The 17,266-nt window shown below is 37.7% G+C and overlaps 1 protein-coding gene across 1 annotated transcript in view; it reads right to left on the bottom strand.

The window, feature by feature from the left end:
- The window catches only part of Bzw2 (basic leucine zipper and W2 domains 2), a 54,880-nt gene that overhangs the window by 25,297 nt on the left and 12,317 nt on the right, over positions 1-17,266 (bottom strand). Inside the window, exons 2-3 of the mRNA XM_042695819.1 lie at positions 11,947-12,011; positions 4,094-4,270 (exon numbers count right to left, since the gene is read on the bottom strand). Of these exons, the coding sequence (XP_042551753.1) occupies positions 4,094-4,270; positions 11,947-12,004 (235 nt within the window). The 5' untranslated portion in view covers positions 12,005-12,011. The remainder of the gene's footprint in view (positions 1-4,093; positions 4,271-11,946; positions 12,012-17,266) is intronic.

Raw genomic sequence — 17,266 nt, 5'->3', positions numbered from 1 at the left:
ACGGACCAGATTTAATTAGTCCTTTTTAATGAATATAACCACCTAAAACAAAATTTTATTAAGCAAATAATCTAAAACCTCTGGACTAATTCCTATCTGATAAAAATTACATACCTGAGAAGTCTGGTTGTGATACTAGTCAGTTCTTTGAAGTTCAAAAAATTAATTGTTTTAACATAGTGAAAACACCTGTTATCTACTAATAATATTGTGCCATACTTTACATTTGAAATATTTTCCCTGATATTAGTACCAAGTATTAACTACCATTTTTAAGCTGGTTAGGGGGCCTGCTATTTTCTTTCTTTTCTTTTCCCTCCCTCCCTCCCTCCCTCCCTCCCTTTTATTTCTCCAATCCTAGGGCTTGAACTCAGCACCTGGGTCTGTTCCTGAGCTTTTCTTCTGCTTGAGGTTAGCACTATCATTTGAGCCACAGTGCCACTTCTAGCCTTTTCTTTTTTGAGGAATTCAGCCCAGGATTTAATGTATGCTAGGCAAACACTCTACCACTAAGCCATATTCCTAGCACCCTATTTTTTCCAAAGGCAAAGTAAAAGAGAAATATGACTTATAAGCTGGGTGCCAGAGGTTCATGCTTGTAATTCTAACTACTTAGAAGGCTGAGACATGAGGACTGAGGTTTGAAGTCAGCTCAGACAAGATAGTGCATAAGACTCTTATCTCCAATTAACTACTAAAAAGCTGAAAGAGCTGTAGCTCAAGTGGTAGGCCAGTAGCCTTGAGCACAAAAGATCTGGGACAAGGTCTAGGCCCTGAGTTCCCTCCCTGGGATTGGCACAAACAACAATCACAACAAATTTCTTATAGCAATTATACATTGTATCAAGGGTAAAACCTAAAAGACCAATATGGTTGTTGATTCCAAAACATAAAGGAAGGTAAATTTAAATTTTGTGGGTTTGAAAATTCTAACATACTGAACAAAGGGTTTACAGTAAAAGACTACCCCTGGCTGGATTCACTAATTACATCATAAATCCAGACTCAGTAGGCATGGGGCTGGGCCACTGTGCTTAGCACATTGTGCCAAACACTTTGCCCTACTCTGCTTAATGTAGGGATGCAGCAGGAAGGAGTAAAATCTGCTTTGTAGACACACATCTCTTTATTATCTCTTTATTATAATAAACAAAACTTTGAAACAAAGAAAAATGTACAGGTAATTTAACTCATATTAAAACAAATACTTAGAAACTACTTTTGCAAATAATCATCGACTCCTCAGCTGTGCCAAGATAAACTCAAGGCAGGATGAAAGTGACATCTGGGCCTCCATTTTGCTTTGAGTTTCTCTCTTGCAGTTCCCTTAGATTTCAGGAAAGACAGGACTGATCATAAAGAACTTGTGACTGAAACCCCCTCAAGCAACAGAAAGCCTAGCAGGATAGACCACCTTTCCCAATGAGGAAAATTACGTATGATAAGAAACATGAGACTGTACCCGGGAGCAATAAGTCATCTCCTGGAGACCAGATTGCTCCCCTCGGGTGATAACAGCAGTAACTATTTAAAGTAGAACCAGAACTGAGATAATTAACAACCAGGCCACACTTTGACCAAGATTGACTAGCTACATAAATACCTTGACCCCTTCCCCAAATCTTCCTCTGTTTAACTCTAAAGCTAATGTGAAAGCCATGAAGATAAACTGAAATGCTTACTTTTCCCTTGTCCCAACCAACCTACCTGTGGAGATTTAAATCACTTATTTCTTGCCTTTCCACCAGTACTTCCATTAAAATTCTTTGGACTGAGTGGCTCAATCTAACATTTTGAAATCCCCAGAATTGGGCCTCTGGCCTACGACTTCAGCTATAATAAATATATGGGGGCGATTGAAAGCAGGAGTCATTTGAGAAGTGGCACCCAGAGAGTTAGAGTTAGTAAGAACTCTCAGTGGACTCAAGAGAGGGAAGAAACAAAAATAGTTCAAGAATGACAACAGGATCAGTGTAGCCTGGATTATCACCCAGAATTGAAAACACTATGTACAGTTGTACTTCAGTAACAACAAGATAACATATGATTGACTAATGCTGACTGCCAATATACTGATTTTTTAAAAATGCACCATAATTAATGGAACACTAAAAGCTAATAATCACCTATCAATTACTTAATTGACAAAGATCTAAAAAACTAAAAAATTGCTAAAGTTGGACATAAATAGAACTTAAGAATTTTGCAAGTGCTAATTAGAACTTTTTCTTTTTTTGGTGCTGGTATGGGACTTTTGAGTCTTGAGTTCTTTTTCAATGTTGTCAATCATAGCTGGTGCTCTATCACTTGAGCCATGCTTCCAGTTCTAACATTCCCTCTGATGGTTACTTTTTCTCTCAGGTAGACTCAAATAAGTACAAATATCTCTATCCTCTAATACATTAATAGTCTGCTAAGTGAATAAAGATATAATCAGGTTAGAGCATAAGGATGTGTATACAGATGTTGATGATGTTTATCATGGTAAAAACTGGAAACAAATATTCTTTTTCTACTTACCAAAACATTATTCAGTTCTTCATAATTACACAAGTGCTATCTTACACTATTATTTCTTGCACAGTTCCATTCTTTCCCTATCTCCCTCTTTCCTTCTACTCCTTACTCTATCCCTTGTATTATATAATTTGCAGAACCTATACTTTTAACTATTGTTAAAAGCTCAAAGTTCATCTTTAAGAAACCAGGTTCCATTCTTCTATAACTGTACTGGGGAGTGGACTGAGTTTTTCAATCACTTTTAACTTATGAAATAAACATTTTTTAACATTGCACTGGCTGTAATACTTTAAAAAAAAAAATCACATAATAAGACATTTATGGGTATTAAAAACAAAATACATATACAAATTGCTGAGCACAGTATTGTATTTGTATAGTATCACTCTGTTCTTTAAAGTTAAAAGAGATGCTAGAAAGGAATGAACCAAAGCATTAACAATGGTTTACCATCCCCCCCCCCAGGTATTAAGATTTGATTATGTTATCTGTAGCTTTTATACTTGGACTGCAAGTTCCTCCAGTGATAATGAGTGATCTGCATAAACAACACAATTAATTCAGCATTTAGTGAAACCAGCAATGCCTATAAAGGAACAGATACCAAAACAAATGCTGTAAAAAAACATGCTTACAAGAGGCTCCATTCCCTCTTCTAGGGATATTCTCTGTGTCAAAGTCAAAACAGATTAGTTTAAGTAGTGTTTCTCACTGAAAAGCAACAGGTAACATTTGGGACAGGGGAATTTTGCATTGTGTTAAATGTCTTTTGCATAGTAACCTACGTAGCCTAACTGGATTACATTCCCAAGTCATTTCCAAAATGCTTCTAACTACTTGACATGTCCCCTAGACAAATGAAATCCACAGATCTGGGACAATGAACTTCTAGTAATGTATGGGTAGTATAGAAATCAATCATAAGAACTCAGATGTAAGAATGACTAAGAGAGGAAAAACATGTGGACCAGCTCTTACTCTGATGCCTCTGCTCTGTATGGCATAATTTTTACATGCTTTTACCAATCTTTAATAATCCAATCTTCTGCCTTTAATCTTTTTAGCTATTTTATATAGTATTCACAATTTAAATAAATTTTTTTTTGTCAGAGAGTTGAACTTGGGGACTGGGTGTTCAAGGCTAGTGCTCTATCATTTTGAGCCACAGCTCCATTTCTGGATTTTGCTGACTACTTGGACATACGAGGCTCATAGACTTTCCTGCCTAGCTGGCTTCAAACTGATCCTCAGATCTCAGCCTCCTGATTAAGCTAGGATTACAAGGTGTGAGCCACAGGTACCTGGCTGCCATACTCTTCTAAACAAGAGTGGTTTTACTCTAAAGTACTTAAGGATCAGAGACATATGGAACAATTTGTTTTTAGCTACAGCAAAGTGGACAACGGTGATATAATGTTAACAAAATCCTCAGTCCCATGCTTTTATTAATAGTAGGCTCTGATCTTTATTTATAGTAACTCAAATAAATCTGTTCATAAAGATTCTATCTTATAAAGAGATATTACAACAGAATTAAAATACCTGCTAAAAGATACTATATTACAGGGCTTACCAAGCATACTGCCAGCCACCAGGATGTCAAAGAGTGTGTCTGCATAGCGACGGTAGTCTAATCTTGAGCCAGTGGAGTCCAGAAATTTGGCTACAGCCTCAAGGTCATCACCAGCTTCATTAAGCCCCTGGACAAGTGTATCCCTGAAAACTGTGGGTTCGAATTTCTCTTTTTCATCTGAAATTAAAAAATATATATATAAAATTATTTCTTTATATATACCTTATATTCTCTATAGACTAGGCGCCCTTCCCTTTGTTCCTTGATCCTTCTTTGATAATCCTATTATGCAGAAGTAGAGGGACAATGTACGTTTTCCTATTAGACTTTCACCTCCTGAAAACCCTTCTTTAAATATTTATTCAGGTAAATAGTATATTTCCATTCAAAGGAGCCATACGTATATTAATACACTCATTTATGTTCATTTATGCCAGCTATAAGTTAGGCCAATGTCACCTATTAATTCTAACCATGAAAGAAAAATGAAGTTGTCATTTTAACTAAGATTCAGAAAGAAGATGATTTAGATTCCACATTTTCCCAACTTTCTCAGATAATTCTCCAAGTATACAAAAGTATAAATATAAACAGATTGAGAAATAGAAAATAAGAAGTGATAGTTCTTTTATAGGACATTCTATTCTAGAAATAGAAAAGCTATACTATTCTAGAAATAGAAAACAGATTATATACATTAATTGATTGCATTCATGTAAATCTTTTTTTTTTCTGTGCTGTGGCTGGGATTTGCACTCAAGGTCTCTTGCTCTTGATTAGCTTTTTTGTTCATGTTTGCACTCTACAACTTGAGCCAAACCTAAACTTCTAGCTTTTTGCTGATTTATTGGAGATTAAGAGTCTCATGGATTTGTCTGTCTGAACTGGCTTGGAACTTTGATCCTCAGATCTCAGCCTCCTGAGTAGCTAGGTTTATGGGCATGAGCCATGTATGGGTGTATGAGTCACACTTTTTTTGGGGGGGGGGAGGGGGGGGGGCGCCCGGTCGTGGGGCCTGGGCACTGTCCCTCAGCTCTTCAGCTCAAGGCCAGTGCTCTACCACTTGAACCACAGCACCACTTCCGGCTTTTTTCTTTTTGCTTATGTGGTGCTAAGGAATGGAACCCAGGGCCTCATGTATGCAAGGCAAGCACTCTACCACTGAGCCACCTTCCCAGCCCTCACACTTCTTAATCTACTGAAACAGCACACACTGAATAGATCTGCAAATCTCTACTGTAAATTCATGAGAATATGTGAAAACAGTAAATATTCTGAGTATTTTATAGATCACCTGGAAGGGCTTCAGAGGATTTAAGGGAAAACAGATGTTGTATAACTTTTTATCCTCAGCCAACATTGGTTAGATAAATATAGAACAACCACAGAGGTACTCATTAAATGTATAAATGAGTTGCATACACAAATGTGGAGACATGACATGTTGTTTCTAGAAGTAAGAATAGAAGGAGCTCTCTCTGGTCTTGACTCTAGAGACAATCTTTGTGTCAGGTTGATCTGTAACTAGATGTTGAAGGAGGGGAGATAAAGGGGAAGAGGATGGCAAGGGTGGAGGAACAGTACTATAAATATATTTCATGAATAAAAATGAATTCTTAGCCTTGGTGCCAAAGGCTTACATCTATAATCCTAGCCACTCAGGAGGCTAAGATCTGAGAATTTTGGTCTTCAGCCAGACTGGCTAGACAAATCCTCAAACCTCTTCTTAATTAACCAGTGAAAAGTAGAGCTCTGGCTCAAGTTGTAGAGCATCTAGCCATGAGATGGGGGAAAAGACAAATGAGAAATCCTAAGGCCAAAAAGCAAAACAAAACACAAAAATAAACTTAGAAGCCAGGCGTTGGTGGCCCAAGTCTGTAATCCTAGCTACTCAGGATGCTGAGATCTGAGGACCCCAGTTCAAAGCCAGCCTGGGCAGGAAAGTGCATGAGACTTGTCTCCAATAAACCACTCAGGAAACAGGAAGTGGCACTGTGGCTCAAGTGGTAGAGCACTAGCCTCGAGCTGAAAAGCTGAGGGACAGTGCCCAGGCCCAGAGTTCAAAGCCCCATGACCAATAAAAAACAAAGACAAAAATAAAACAGAAAAAACAACAACTTAGAAATGTTAAATATGATAGGTAAGTGAAAAAACTGAGAACTGAGAGAGAAAGCCTAGAGTACCTGTTAGAAATTAGAAACAAAAATTAAACAAGGTTAAAGATCTAGAAAACACTAACAAGGTAAGGAACATAACTACCTAACTGTGGCAAAAATTATGGGATAAAAAAAATGAAGTAATCCATGCAGACACATTTAAGGGAACATCACCGTTCTCTGAAGTTGTGGGGGCAAACAAAACAAAAAATACCAAGAAACTGAATGACAGGAATTGTTCCAATTCATGAAATAGAAAATTTCTTCTGAAGAAAACACATAGTATTCTAGTGTTCAGCCAAAATACTAACAAGGATCAAAGCAAAGTGAACATATAGAGCCTCACAGTAAAGAATAACTAAGGAGGGCTGGGAAGGTGGCTCAGTGGTAGAGCGCTTGCCTTGCATGCATGAGGCCCTGGGTTCGATTCCTCAGCACCACATAAGCAGAACAAAAAAGCCGGAAGTGGTGCTGTGGTTCACATGATAGAGTACTAGCCTTGAGCTGAAGAGCTGAGGGACAGCGCCCAGACCCAGAGTTCAGGCCCATGACTGGACCCCCCCCTCCCCTCCCCCCCCAAAAAAAAGAATAACTAAGGAGTAAGCTATGAGTTCCTATGGTGAGGAGGGGAAAAAAGAAAAGAAAAGAAAAAAACATAAGAGATGGTCAAGGAGTAATCTCATGGATGATAAGAAGGGGTATTTCCAGCATTTCAGGTCAACAGCTCTGCAGCAGGTCTTGACAGTAGCCAGACCATGACTGTTCAATATGACAAGAAAATGTGACATGATATACTCTAAGAATTCCTTCAGTATACTCTCCTTGCTAGGATTCCTAAGGTGCTTTTCATTATAAGATTTATATAACAAAAGGGCAAGCCAAGACTGACTAGTTAGTTTCAAGGCATAGAAAACGAAGTCCAAAGATGATAAATTATACAACTTATTTAGTTAAATTCAATGATTACAAGTTGATATTGAGAAAGGTGTAAGTAATCAAATGAACAGTTCAACTATGAAAAGCATGTACAAAGTCATAATAATATGAACTGCTTACACTGGTGTAGATGAAACTTATGTACACTGAGAGGCTACTGCAGGACTTGGGACAGGAGAGAAGCAAGTGAGTGGGGACAGGAAAAAGAGAGCTGACATTGCCAGAAGGATCAAGAAAAAACCATACAAGATCGCTGTTTGGCTGCATGAACGTAAAAATTAAAAGCAGCACTTAGGAGAGTTGAAAGAGATTTTGTGGGGGAACAGACCTGCTGCTGTTAGAACATGTCTTGCAGAACTGTTTGACTATTTAAACCATGTGCTTGCATAATTTTGATAAAATTAAAACTACATTTTAAAACCAAACCGTCTGGTTTGTGCAGACTGACAGGCTTGCACTTCTCTAGCAGACAGGATGGGCTATAAGTAGTTAACACTTACATCAGCTTCAGAACAAAGAGAATGGCATTACTTGTACCAGTTGGAGTCATGGGGTTTAAGATACTATAAAGACATACATAAACTAACTAGAACAATAATCACTATAAACAAGAGAAAAAAAAGTTCTTTTGATTCCATAAGCAAAACATCATTGCGGTCAAAACACAACAGAAAAAAGAAAAGTATAATTAGGGTCTTATTGGGTGGAGGGAGAAGGGAAATGGCTAAGAATTCTAGAAAGGGCTGGAGGAGGGGAATTATCTCTAAGCTACAGAAACTCACTGACAAGCAGAGAAAATTTCACCTCATCCTCAAGATCTAGCCAAAGGGTAATTCTTCATCCTGGGAAAAAGATGTTGTCTTTCCTGTAATACCAGAACACAGGATATGAAAAGACCACAAGTCTGTGACTAGCTTTAGTTGAGGCGGCCATCTCCACCATGACATTTACCACATATTTGAGTATTGACTCAGGTGGTAAATCAGATTCTGATGATTTGGGAACTATGAATTAGTAAATGAGGAAAGTCTCAGCTGTGCCAAGAATCCATACAGAAGATTTTTTTATTTTGAATTTAAGACAACTTAAAAACTTGTCATTGTGGGGAGAAAAAAAAAAAGAGGCCTTCAATTTTCTATTATAATTTTCCAAGAGAAATGCCAGGAAAGAAGAAAAGCAAAAGCAGAAAGATAACACATCATGGCTAAGGACATTACAATAGTAATGCATTCATCAGGTCAAATGAGGTATAGGTCACTTATGGCTTGACAATTAAAGATATCCTTTTCATATGAAACAGGAATGTATTCTTGTAGTTTATATTCTTCATTTAAGGGTAAAAGAGCAGAAATGCTAAAAACATCCTAAAACAATATGCCATGCCTCCTTTCTGTTTCATTTTGGCAAATCAAAACTCCTTTGAATTAGGAGAAATATAATTAGGGTCTCAAATTTATACTGTGTTGGTGAGTCACAAATGTGACACTGAATCATTAGCCATAATAGCCCTTGTACTGACCTGGAGAAACTGGCCTGTTCCTGACATTCAACTATGCTTGTGCATTACTGACCTACATTCTTACTATCAAAACTATAGTAACTGGTTAGTAAAACATTTGTCTGACCTACTAATAAAGTGATAAATAACCTAACCTGTATATCTTCTCTAAGGTCACTAAGGCATATTTTCCTATACAGTATATAAATATGTTTCGGAATAAGTTTCTAATGCCACTTAGTGAAAAACATTTTTCAGTGTTGAGGATTAAATGAGAGTCTTATGCAAATGGTAGTCCACTGCTCTTCCACTACCCCAGCCCTGGAAATATAACAGTAATTTAAAGCCAAAAGCACAGAGTTAAAATCTCAGAGGGTAACCTGAGTACAATGGTCACTTCGGGTGTCTGCTATTATTCACCTCCCTTTCTTTCCTGTTTTGTGCAATTTCTCTAAAACAAAAGCCGCAGAAGCCATCTCAGTTATTAAATACTTTATTCAGTAAAGCATAGCAATGGCCAAGTGGAGGAATCCTCAAACACGTAGGTTCCCACAGGTCACACTAGAAAAGTTTGGAGTGTGTGCAAGATGAGGAAGATGTGACTATCTCATAATGGAAAGGAAGGTCTGGGTGGGTTCTGTAGAGTATGTCCTAACACAATGTTTCATTTTGACATTAAACAATAAGAAACACTCCTTTCCCCCCACTCTTTTTACATTGAGGTAAAGACACATCTGCAGAAAACAGCCTATCAAATGACCTTTAGATATAATCAGTAGGTTCTCCCCTTCAGTTTTTTTTTTTTTTGGTTGGTCATGGTGCTTGAACTCTGGGCCTGGGTGCTGTCCCTCAGCTCTTCAGCTCAAGAGGAGTGCTTTACCACTTGAGCCACAGTGCTACTTCCGGTTTTCTGAGTGGTTTATTGGAGATAAGAGTCTCACAGACTTTCCTGCCAGGGCTGGCTTTAAACTGATCACTCAGCTCTCAGCCTCCTGAGTAACTAGGACTATAGGCATGAGCCACCGGTGCCCAGCTACCCCCTGTAACCAATCATTTACTTAAACCCACCCCATTATAATGGCAAAAAAAAAAAAAAAAGGCAAAGCAAAATACTCAGGAGGAAATTCACAAGAATGAAGAGCAGAATATGAAGTTCACACAATTTTTTTTTCCTTGCCAGCAGTTTGGCACAAAATGGCTTAAAAGTGTTGCTTGAACCCCCCAGTAGATCTGAGGTTTATGAGCCCAGATCAACTGGCAAATTACTTCTTCTTCGTGCTCTCTAAGTACTCTTGGGGTATAATTTTGACCATCAAATTAGAGGCAAATCTGTTCATAATTAGAGAAAAGCCTTCTCATGCCAATCTAAAGGCTGATGGCAAGGGCCGGTTCAGTTGTAGAATCATGCCTGCTGTTAAACAAGGTTGTGAGACTTGGTTACAGTGAATCACCACCAGACTGGTTGAGAATCACGATGGAGACCAGGTCTGGGATCAGCCTGTTTGTTTTAGTAGGTTGCCCAAAATCTTCATATGATAAGGTTTTGGAACTCTGTTGCTCATTTCTGATAACTCCTTCATAACTCAACTGTGTCTGTGCATGTGACTGGCATAATGCATGCTGGGTGGCATACTTCCTTAACATCTGTTTCCAGAATCCAACGGGGAACTGCAGCAAGGACACAATTTGGGAGGGAGAGAGAGGGCACAACTACACTTTAACTTATTGTAGCTAGGGATTTAAAAAAAGAGTATAAACACTAATCCTGTCTGGTTACCTTTCAGTATCTTCATGTTTTGTGTACATGCAGCTTTTCTCAGCAGAGAGGAAACAGTAACATTCAGTCTTACTGCTATCTAGTGACTCACAAGCACTTCTGATCCAATGCATCAATTGTGCTGCGCCTTCTTATGGAACTAGACTTACTATGTTAAGTGGTATGAAACATGGGCTGCTGAGTTTGCCTCAGTACTGGTACTGCCAATGGCACAGAATGGGGTGATTAATGAAATAGCACTCACAGATTGATTTATTTCTCAGTCACTGTTTAGTCTCAGCATCAATCATCTTACAAATTTGCCTCATGTTTTCTCTTTGAAATTATTTCCCTAATATTTATATATCCCAGAAGACATAATTATGAAAAACTGACCATATAAGATAGAATGTACTTGTTTGTGCAAAACTGTATGTTTTTGCAAAAGTGACTTAACACACGTTTAAAATATTTCCTTACACAGAAGATAAGAGATTGCAGCTATTATCAAATTGGGTCTACGCAAAAAGTACTTTGAGGAAGTGAAAAGCGAAACAAGAAAACTTTTCACCATCATTCTCCCTAATGTACTGTTCTTAGTATTGTCACTCCTGCCATCACTATGTTCTTAAAAATCAAAAGCAAATGCTAACGTTAAAAACTAGTCTAGGTTTTTCTTTTTTGATTGTTGTTTTTTTTTTTGGTGCTGGTCCTGGGACTTGAACTCAGGGCCTGGGCACTGTCTTTGAGCTTTTTTTGTTGAAGGCTAGCACTCTATTGCTTTGAGTCACAGCTCCACTTCTGATTTTTGGGTGGCTTCTTGGACATAAAAGAGTTTCACAGACTTTCCTGCCTGACCTGGCTTTGAACTAGGATCTTTCCTCAGATCTCAGCCTCCTGAATAGCTAAGATAGCTAAAGTAAGAGCCACTAATGCCCAGCTTACTTCCAGCTTTTTGGTGGTTATTTGGAAATAAAGATTTCATGAACTTTCCTGCGGGGACATGGAAGACTATGATCCTTAGATCTCAGCCTCACAAGTACCTAGGATTATAGGTGGAGCCACCTATGGCTAGCTATGCTTTTTAACAGCAAACTTTATTAATTACTTTTACTTTAGGGGCCGGGATCATGAAACATAACTCTGGTAAAATGACATTGAGTACCTGAGCAATTGGAAGCTCTACTGCTGATGTAGAGAACTAATTTCTATAGAGTACAAAAGATTAGTGAGGATGGAATATTAGCATTTTCCCACTGCAGTATTAAACTTTTGAGCAGAATGTTAAACAAATTAGGAAAACAAGAGTGGCTGAGTAGAGTTGGAAGAGCCAGGGGAGAATTATGAAAGGAGTGACATTGATCATGATGACATGCTGAACATGATGATGACATGATGACAAACTGACGTGCTGAACTGAAATTTCTCTGTACAACTACTTAAAAGATAACAAAAAACCCCCCAATATTCCTGCGCACACACACACATATCCCCTTCCACAACTTACCCCTTTTCCGAGTTTTGAACCGCTGGCCTGTTAGCACTGGCTTCTGATGCTTATTCATAAAATTTCTAAAAAACAAAAATATACATTAGAGATGTGAGGTCAGCATTAGGCAAACTTAGGGAGATCCTAACACAAAACCCAAATAGAAGCAACAGGGCTGGTAGCTCAAGTGATTGAGCACTTGACTAGCATGTGCAATGGTCTGTGTTCAATTCTCACCTAGTACCAAAAGAATACATGAATAACAAGTAACCATAAATAAATAAGTAAACTTTAAAAAAAAATGTCAATCTTGGGCTTGAACTCAGGGTCTGGGTGCTAACATTCTCTACCTAAGGCTAGTATTCTACCAGATCTTAGCCTTCTGAGTAGCTAAGATTATAGGTGTGAGCCACCAGTACACAGCTCAACTAAAATTTAAAATATGGAGCTAGCAGCATTGAAAATGACAGAGAAAACAATCACAGACATCAACTTTGACGGTGGTTAGATTTAAGGAGCCTATGACTAGTATCTATAGCACCCATAAGTGAATTGGGCTAAGTTATAATACAGCCCAATAGAAGAATTAGATCTATCTGTACTGCATTTTTCACCCAGGATTCCATCTCTGATTAGGTGTGTCTATTACATCCAAATCTCTTCTCATCATTTCCTGGGTTCTAGCTACACTGGTCTTGTCTAACAGACCAGGGAAGCTACAGTTTCTGAGGTTCTGTACCAATCTCTCTTCCAGGGTGGATTTTCCCAGCTGTAAACATGACTGTCTGCATTCAAACACCTCCACTGCAGAGAGGCCCCCGACTATGCCAATAGTACTGGCATCTGTCGCTCTCTATAGCTAGCCTTTCTTCATACCCTTTAGCACTGAGGGTCATTTTATTATTTTTCCATTTGTCTAGTTCTTCTACTACTCTAAGCCTTAATGAGGGTAGGAACTTGGCAGGTTTTACTCAATTATGTATGTTAACATCTGAAATCTAAGGAAAGGTTAAGTATTTAATGAATGACTAATTCATTCAATTCCTAATAATTATGTACTGACATAAAAGGTTATATAAGGCACACTATTAGTAGGACAAAAACAACTTGTGTAATAAGAGTGTAAGATACAGTTTTGGCAAAGTCTGGGGACACATACACTATGCTTTATTATGCAAAGAAATTTCAGAAGAATTGAAACGTTGATAAAACGTGTGCCTTTTAACAATTAGCTTGTTGGTATAACAATTTTAATCTGAAAACATATTTAAGTTGGTTAAATTATGAAGACCAAACCATCAAGAAAATTTTCTGTATTCAAATAAATTATTTATTTGCTTCTCGAAGTTTAATATTCTTCCTTTCCATGACCAGGGTCTTTGCTCAATGGTACTTACTTGGTTTGCACGTTCATAGCCCTGGGCTCTTCCTTAGCAACATCCAAACAAAACAACACTCTCTTTTATAGGAAAATTAATCATTTCTTAAAAACATGGAAGGCAATCACAAATAGAGTGGCAAATGTGAAAGTTAATATGAGTTTACTATGAAGTAAAATAAATTGAATACATTTTGATTTGAGATACCAAAGTCATAATTCAACACCCTGAAAACATAAGGTGTCAGCGCAAAGGGCAGAATTCAAGACCTGAACAGTGATGGCTCCATAGGTCTGCAGCACACACACAGACATTGCAAAACTTATTGAGAAATTTTCCTGCTGCCATTTTCAGTCACTATGGATCAGTAAACATTTACTCAGTACAAAAGTGAGCCAGGCACCAGTGGCTCATGCTTGCAATTGTAGCTACTTAGGAGGAAGCAGAGGGTCTGAAGCCAGCTGGGAAAGGAAAGTCCATGAGACTCTTATGTTGAATTAACTCTCAAAAAAGGCAGAAGTGGGGGCTGAGAAGGTGGCTCAGTGGTAGAGCGCTTGCCTTGCATGCATGAGGCCCTGGGTTTGATTCCTCAGCACCACATAAGCAGAAAAAAGCCAGAAGTGGCGCTGTGGTAGGGTGCTAGCCTTGAGCTGAAGAGCTGAGGGACAGTGCCCAGACCCAGAGTTTAGGCCCCAGGACCGATTAAAAAAAAAAAAAAAAGCCAGAAGTGGAATTGTGGCTAAAAATGATAGAGTGCTACCCTTGAGCAAAAAAAAAAACAAAAAACAAAAGGCCCTGAAGTTCAAGCCTCAGACCTAGCATACACATATACATACCCAAATCCAAAATACATTTACTTGGTATAAAAGCGATGCCTTATATATGTGTTTATCCACTCTGTTTCCACACCTCAAAAACGAATTCTTATTTTTATAAAAACAGAGCCCAAACAGCCAGAAATGTCTTCTGTAGGCAAACGGGCAGTCACTCTTTGCAAAAGCTAATTTTATTTTGTAATTAATTAAAAAAGAATTCCACTCCTCTGTAATCATCTTTATAATAAAAAATTAAAAAAAAAACACAGAATTCAAGTGTGAGATTTCTTTAAAACTTTTACATTTGATCTAGAATATAAACTTAGAATTTCCTGATTAATTCTACCTTTCTGCCTTGTTTCTTTCTCTCTCTTTTTTTAACACAGAAATGTCACCACATTATTGGAGAGAACCTTTAGTTTTTATAGTTCTTCAGGTGGAAAAGCAAATTTTTCTTCACAGCCCAATTATAGGGGGCTTAATTTTCATATTCTCATAATATTCTATGTAGAGAATAGCATAATAAAAAATATATATACGTCAGTATACATGCAAAGATTTGACACAAACACCATCAAAATTTGAAATGCAAACAAAAAACATCACACAAAGACTAAATGAAGATAATCTATTCACCAAGAGCACCTATGGTTTAACTGTTACTATTTGGGGCAGAGGAACAGCTTCCCTCTAAATTTAGCTCTCCACAAGGGTCAGCCTTTATAAGGTCCTTACAAGCCATTATAAAAAGCCCTGGCCCAAGAGAAGCAAGCCAGGACAATCTGAATTTAAAATAAAAAAACAAAAACAGAGCTAGATAAAGCCTGGTAAAATAACAAACACTAATCAAGACAATTTTATTAGGCCACTGTCAAAAACTTATTACATTGCACTAAAATTTAAAATAAACTAAGACACGCATGTTATAAATAGCAGAGTTAAATCCTTAAAGATAAATTCCTCTGGGGGTATAATTGATGTATCATGTTTGGCACCCATTAAAAAAAGCAAAGTAAAAATTGCACTCATTCATTACCTGAGTTATGGAATGGCAACCCTTCTATATAACACTCTAATAATAAGATTGCATTTTAAAAAGCAATGCAAAACAAACCAAAATCAAAGCCCTGTAAACTAAACACATGTAGACTATATAATCTCCTCACCCACCAAAATCTAACAGCTCCATGGTTTGGAACATTATTAAAATTTATATGAAGCTGAGTATGGTGGATACATCTGCAATCCCAGCACTAAGGAGGCTGAATTGTGGCAGAAGGACCAAGAGTTATAGGCCAGGCTGAGCTATATAGTAGGACCCTGCCTTAAAAGTAAGTAGCTGGCACCTGTAATCCCTGCTGCTCAGCAGGCTGAGATCTGAGGATAATGAGTGGAAACGAGGCCAGGCAGAAAAGTCATAGGACTCTTATCTCCAAATAATTACCCAAAATGCTGGAAGTTGAGCTGGTTCTAGTGGTTGAGCAAAAAAGCCCCAGGACCAGCGCCAAAGGATAAAAAAGAAAAAGGAAATAATCAACAAACAAGCAAAAAACTAGATTTATTGGAAAAATGTTAATCCTAAAGTTCAAACCTTCATAACACACACACACACACACACACACACACACACACACACACACACAGGGAAACTACTTATTAATGAATTAAGTACTTTCATGATATGTTCTTTGAGTACATATCACTCCACCAAATTCCATTCTAATCTCAACTAGTCTAGAGTCCAATGCAGGTTCCATCTCCCTTAAGGACCAAGGACCTCTGGCCCACATATGACACTGGGCCAAATGTATGGCTTGGACTCCTGGCACTAATACTGTTAGCTGCCCCAGACACCAAAGTAGTGTGATGTGAGCATGGTGACTCTTCAGTGAAAGAATCTACCAGAGAAAGATTTAATCTTACTGTTGTCTCTATAATGAAGTGATTCAGAGGCTCCATCTTACAATATTTTTTAACTTTTCTGGTTTAGCTGGTTTTTGAACTATGACAATTTGCTTTAGAGTATGCGTATACTGTACTACCAACATAAGCTATATACAAATAATAATTCTACTCAAACAACCACAACCTTAGGAACATAATCGTCTATGGCAAGGACCACAAAATTGTTAGAAGCTTTCACACACAATATGCAAATATTCCAATGAAGATTTATTAATTTATTAACAAAACAGGCAGTAGACCAGATTGGTCTACTGAGATCATTTTGTTAATCCCCTTTCTAGAACAATATATCTAACAGATCTGAAATTGTTTTTTACCTAAACTATATAACATGGTAGCTATAAATACATTTGGCCACCAAGCCCTTGAATTGTGGCTAACATGACGGAAGAACTAAATGTTTAATTTTATTTCAATTTTATTCATTAAAATAGTCAAGGTGACTCAATGGCTACCATGTTGGGCAATGCTATCCTTATTTAAAAATGCAAAAAATAAGCTGGGTGCCAGTGGCTCATACCTATAATCCTATCTCTTCAAGAGGCAGTGATCTGAGAATTCTGGTTCAAAGACTCCCATCTCCAATTAACTATCAAAAAGCCAGAAGTGAAACTGTGACTCAAGTGGCAGAGCATTAGTCTTGAGCAAAAATGCTCAGGGACATTGCCCAGACCCATGAGGTCAAGCCCCAGGACCAGTTTTTTTTTTTTTTTTCTTCCAGGCAAAAATATACCTAAATAGGATTTTTTTCATTATCTCCAAAGTAGAACATGTTTTACCAACACAGAAGTACAGCAAATATGAGCCATCCCTCGAAGTCATTTGTTTTTAGCAGCAAGTTTGAAGAACTCTTCATTCCGTACTTGAAATGAGTGAGATAATTTACCCCACAAAGAACTTAAAATTACTCATAATTATAAGTGATTCTCCTTTCCATTAAGGCTAAAACTGTCAGAATAAGCATCATGAAATCCTTTACAGAACATGTCATATCCAGGGCACCTCTGGGAGACAAGTTCTCTCAAATGAAATAAAAACAATGATATTAGCTCTAAAGGTTTAAATTATTAACACTCTAGAGCAATCAATTAAATACGTGCCTAAAATATCACAGCACAAGGTGTTGCATTAGCTTGCTTCATACTCTTATCATTATTTTGTAAGTTACAGCATCTTCAT

This window comes from Dipodomys spectabilis, unplaced genomic scaffold (assembly GCF_019054845.1).
Source record: "Dipodomys spectabilis isolate Male_0828 unplaced genomic scaffold, ASM1905484v1 ptg000190l, whole genome shotgun sequence".
In the NCBI taxonomy this organism is placed as follows: Eukaryota; Metazoa; Chordata; class Mammalia; order Rodentia; family Heteromyidae; genus Dipodomys; species Dipodomys spectabilis.
This window is presented reverse-complemented; position numbering and strand designations above follow the sequence as displayed.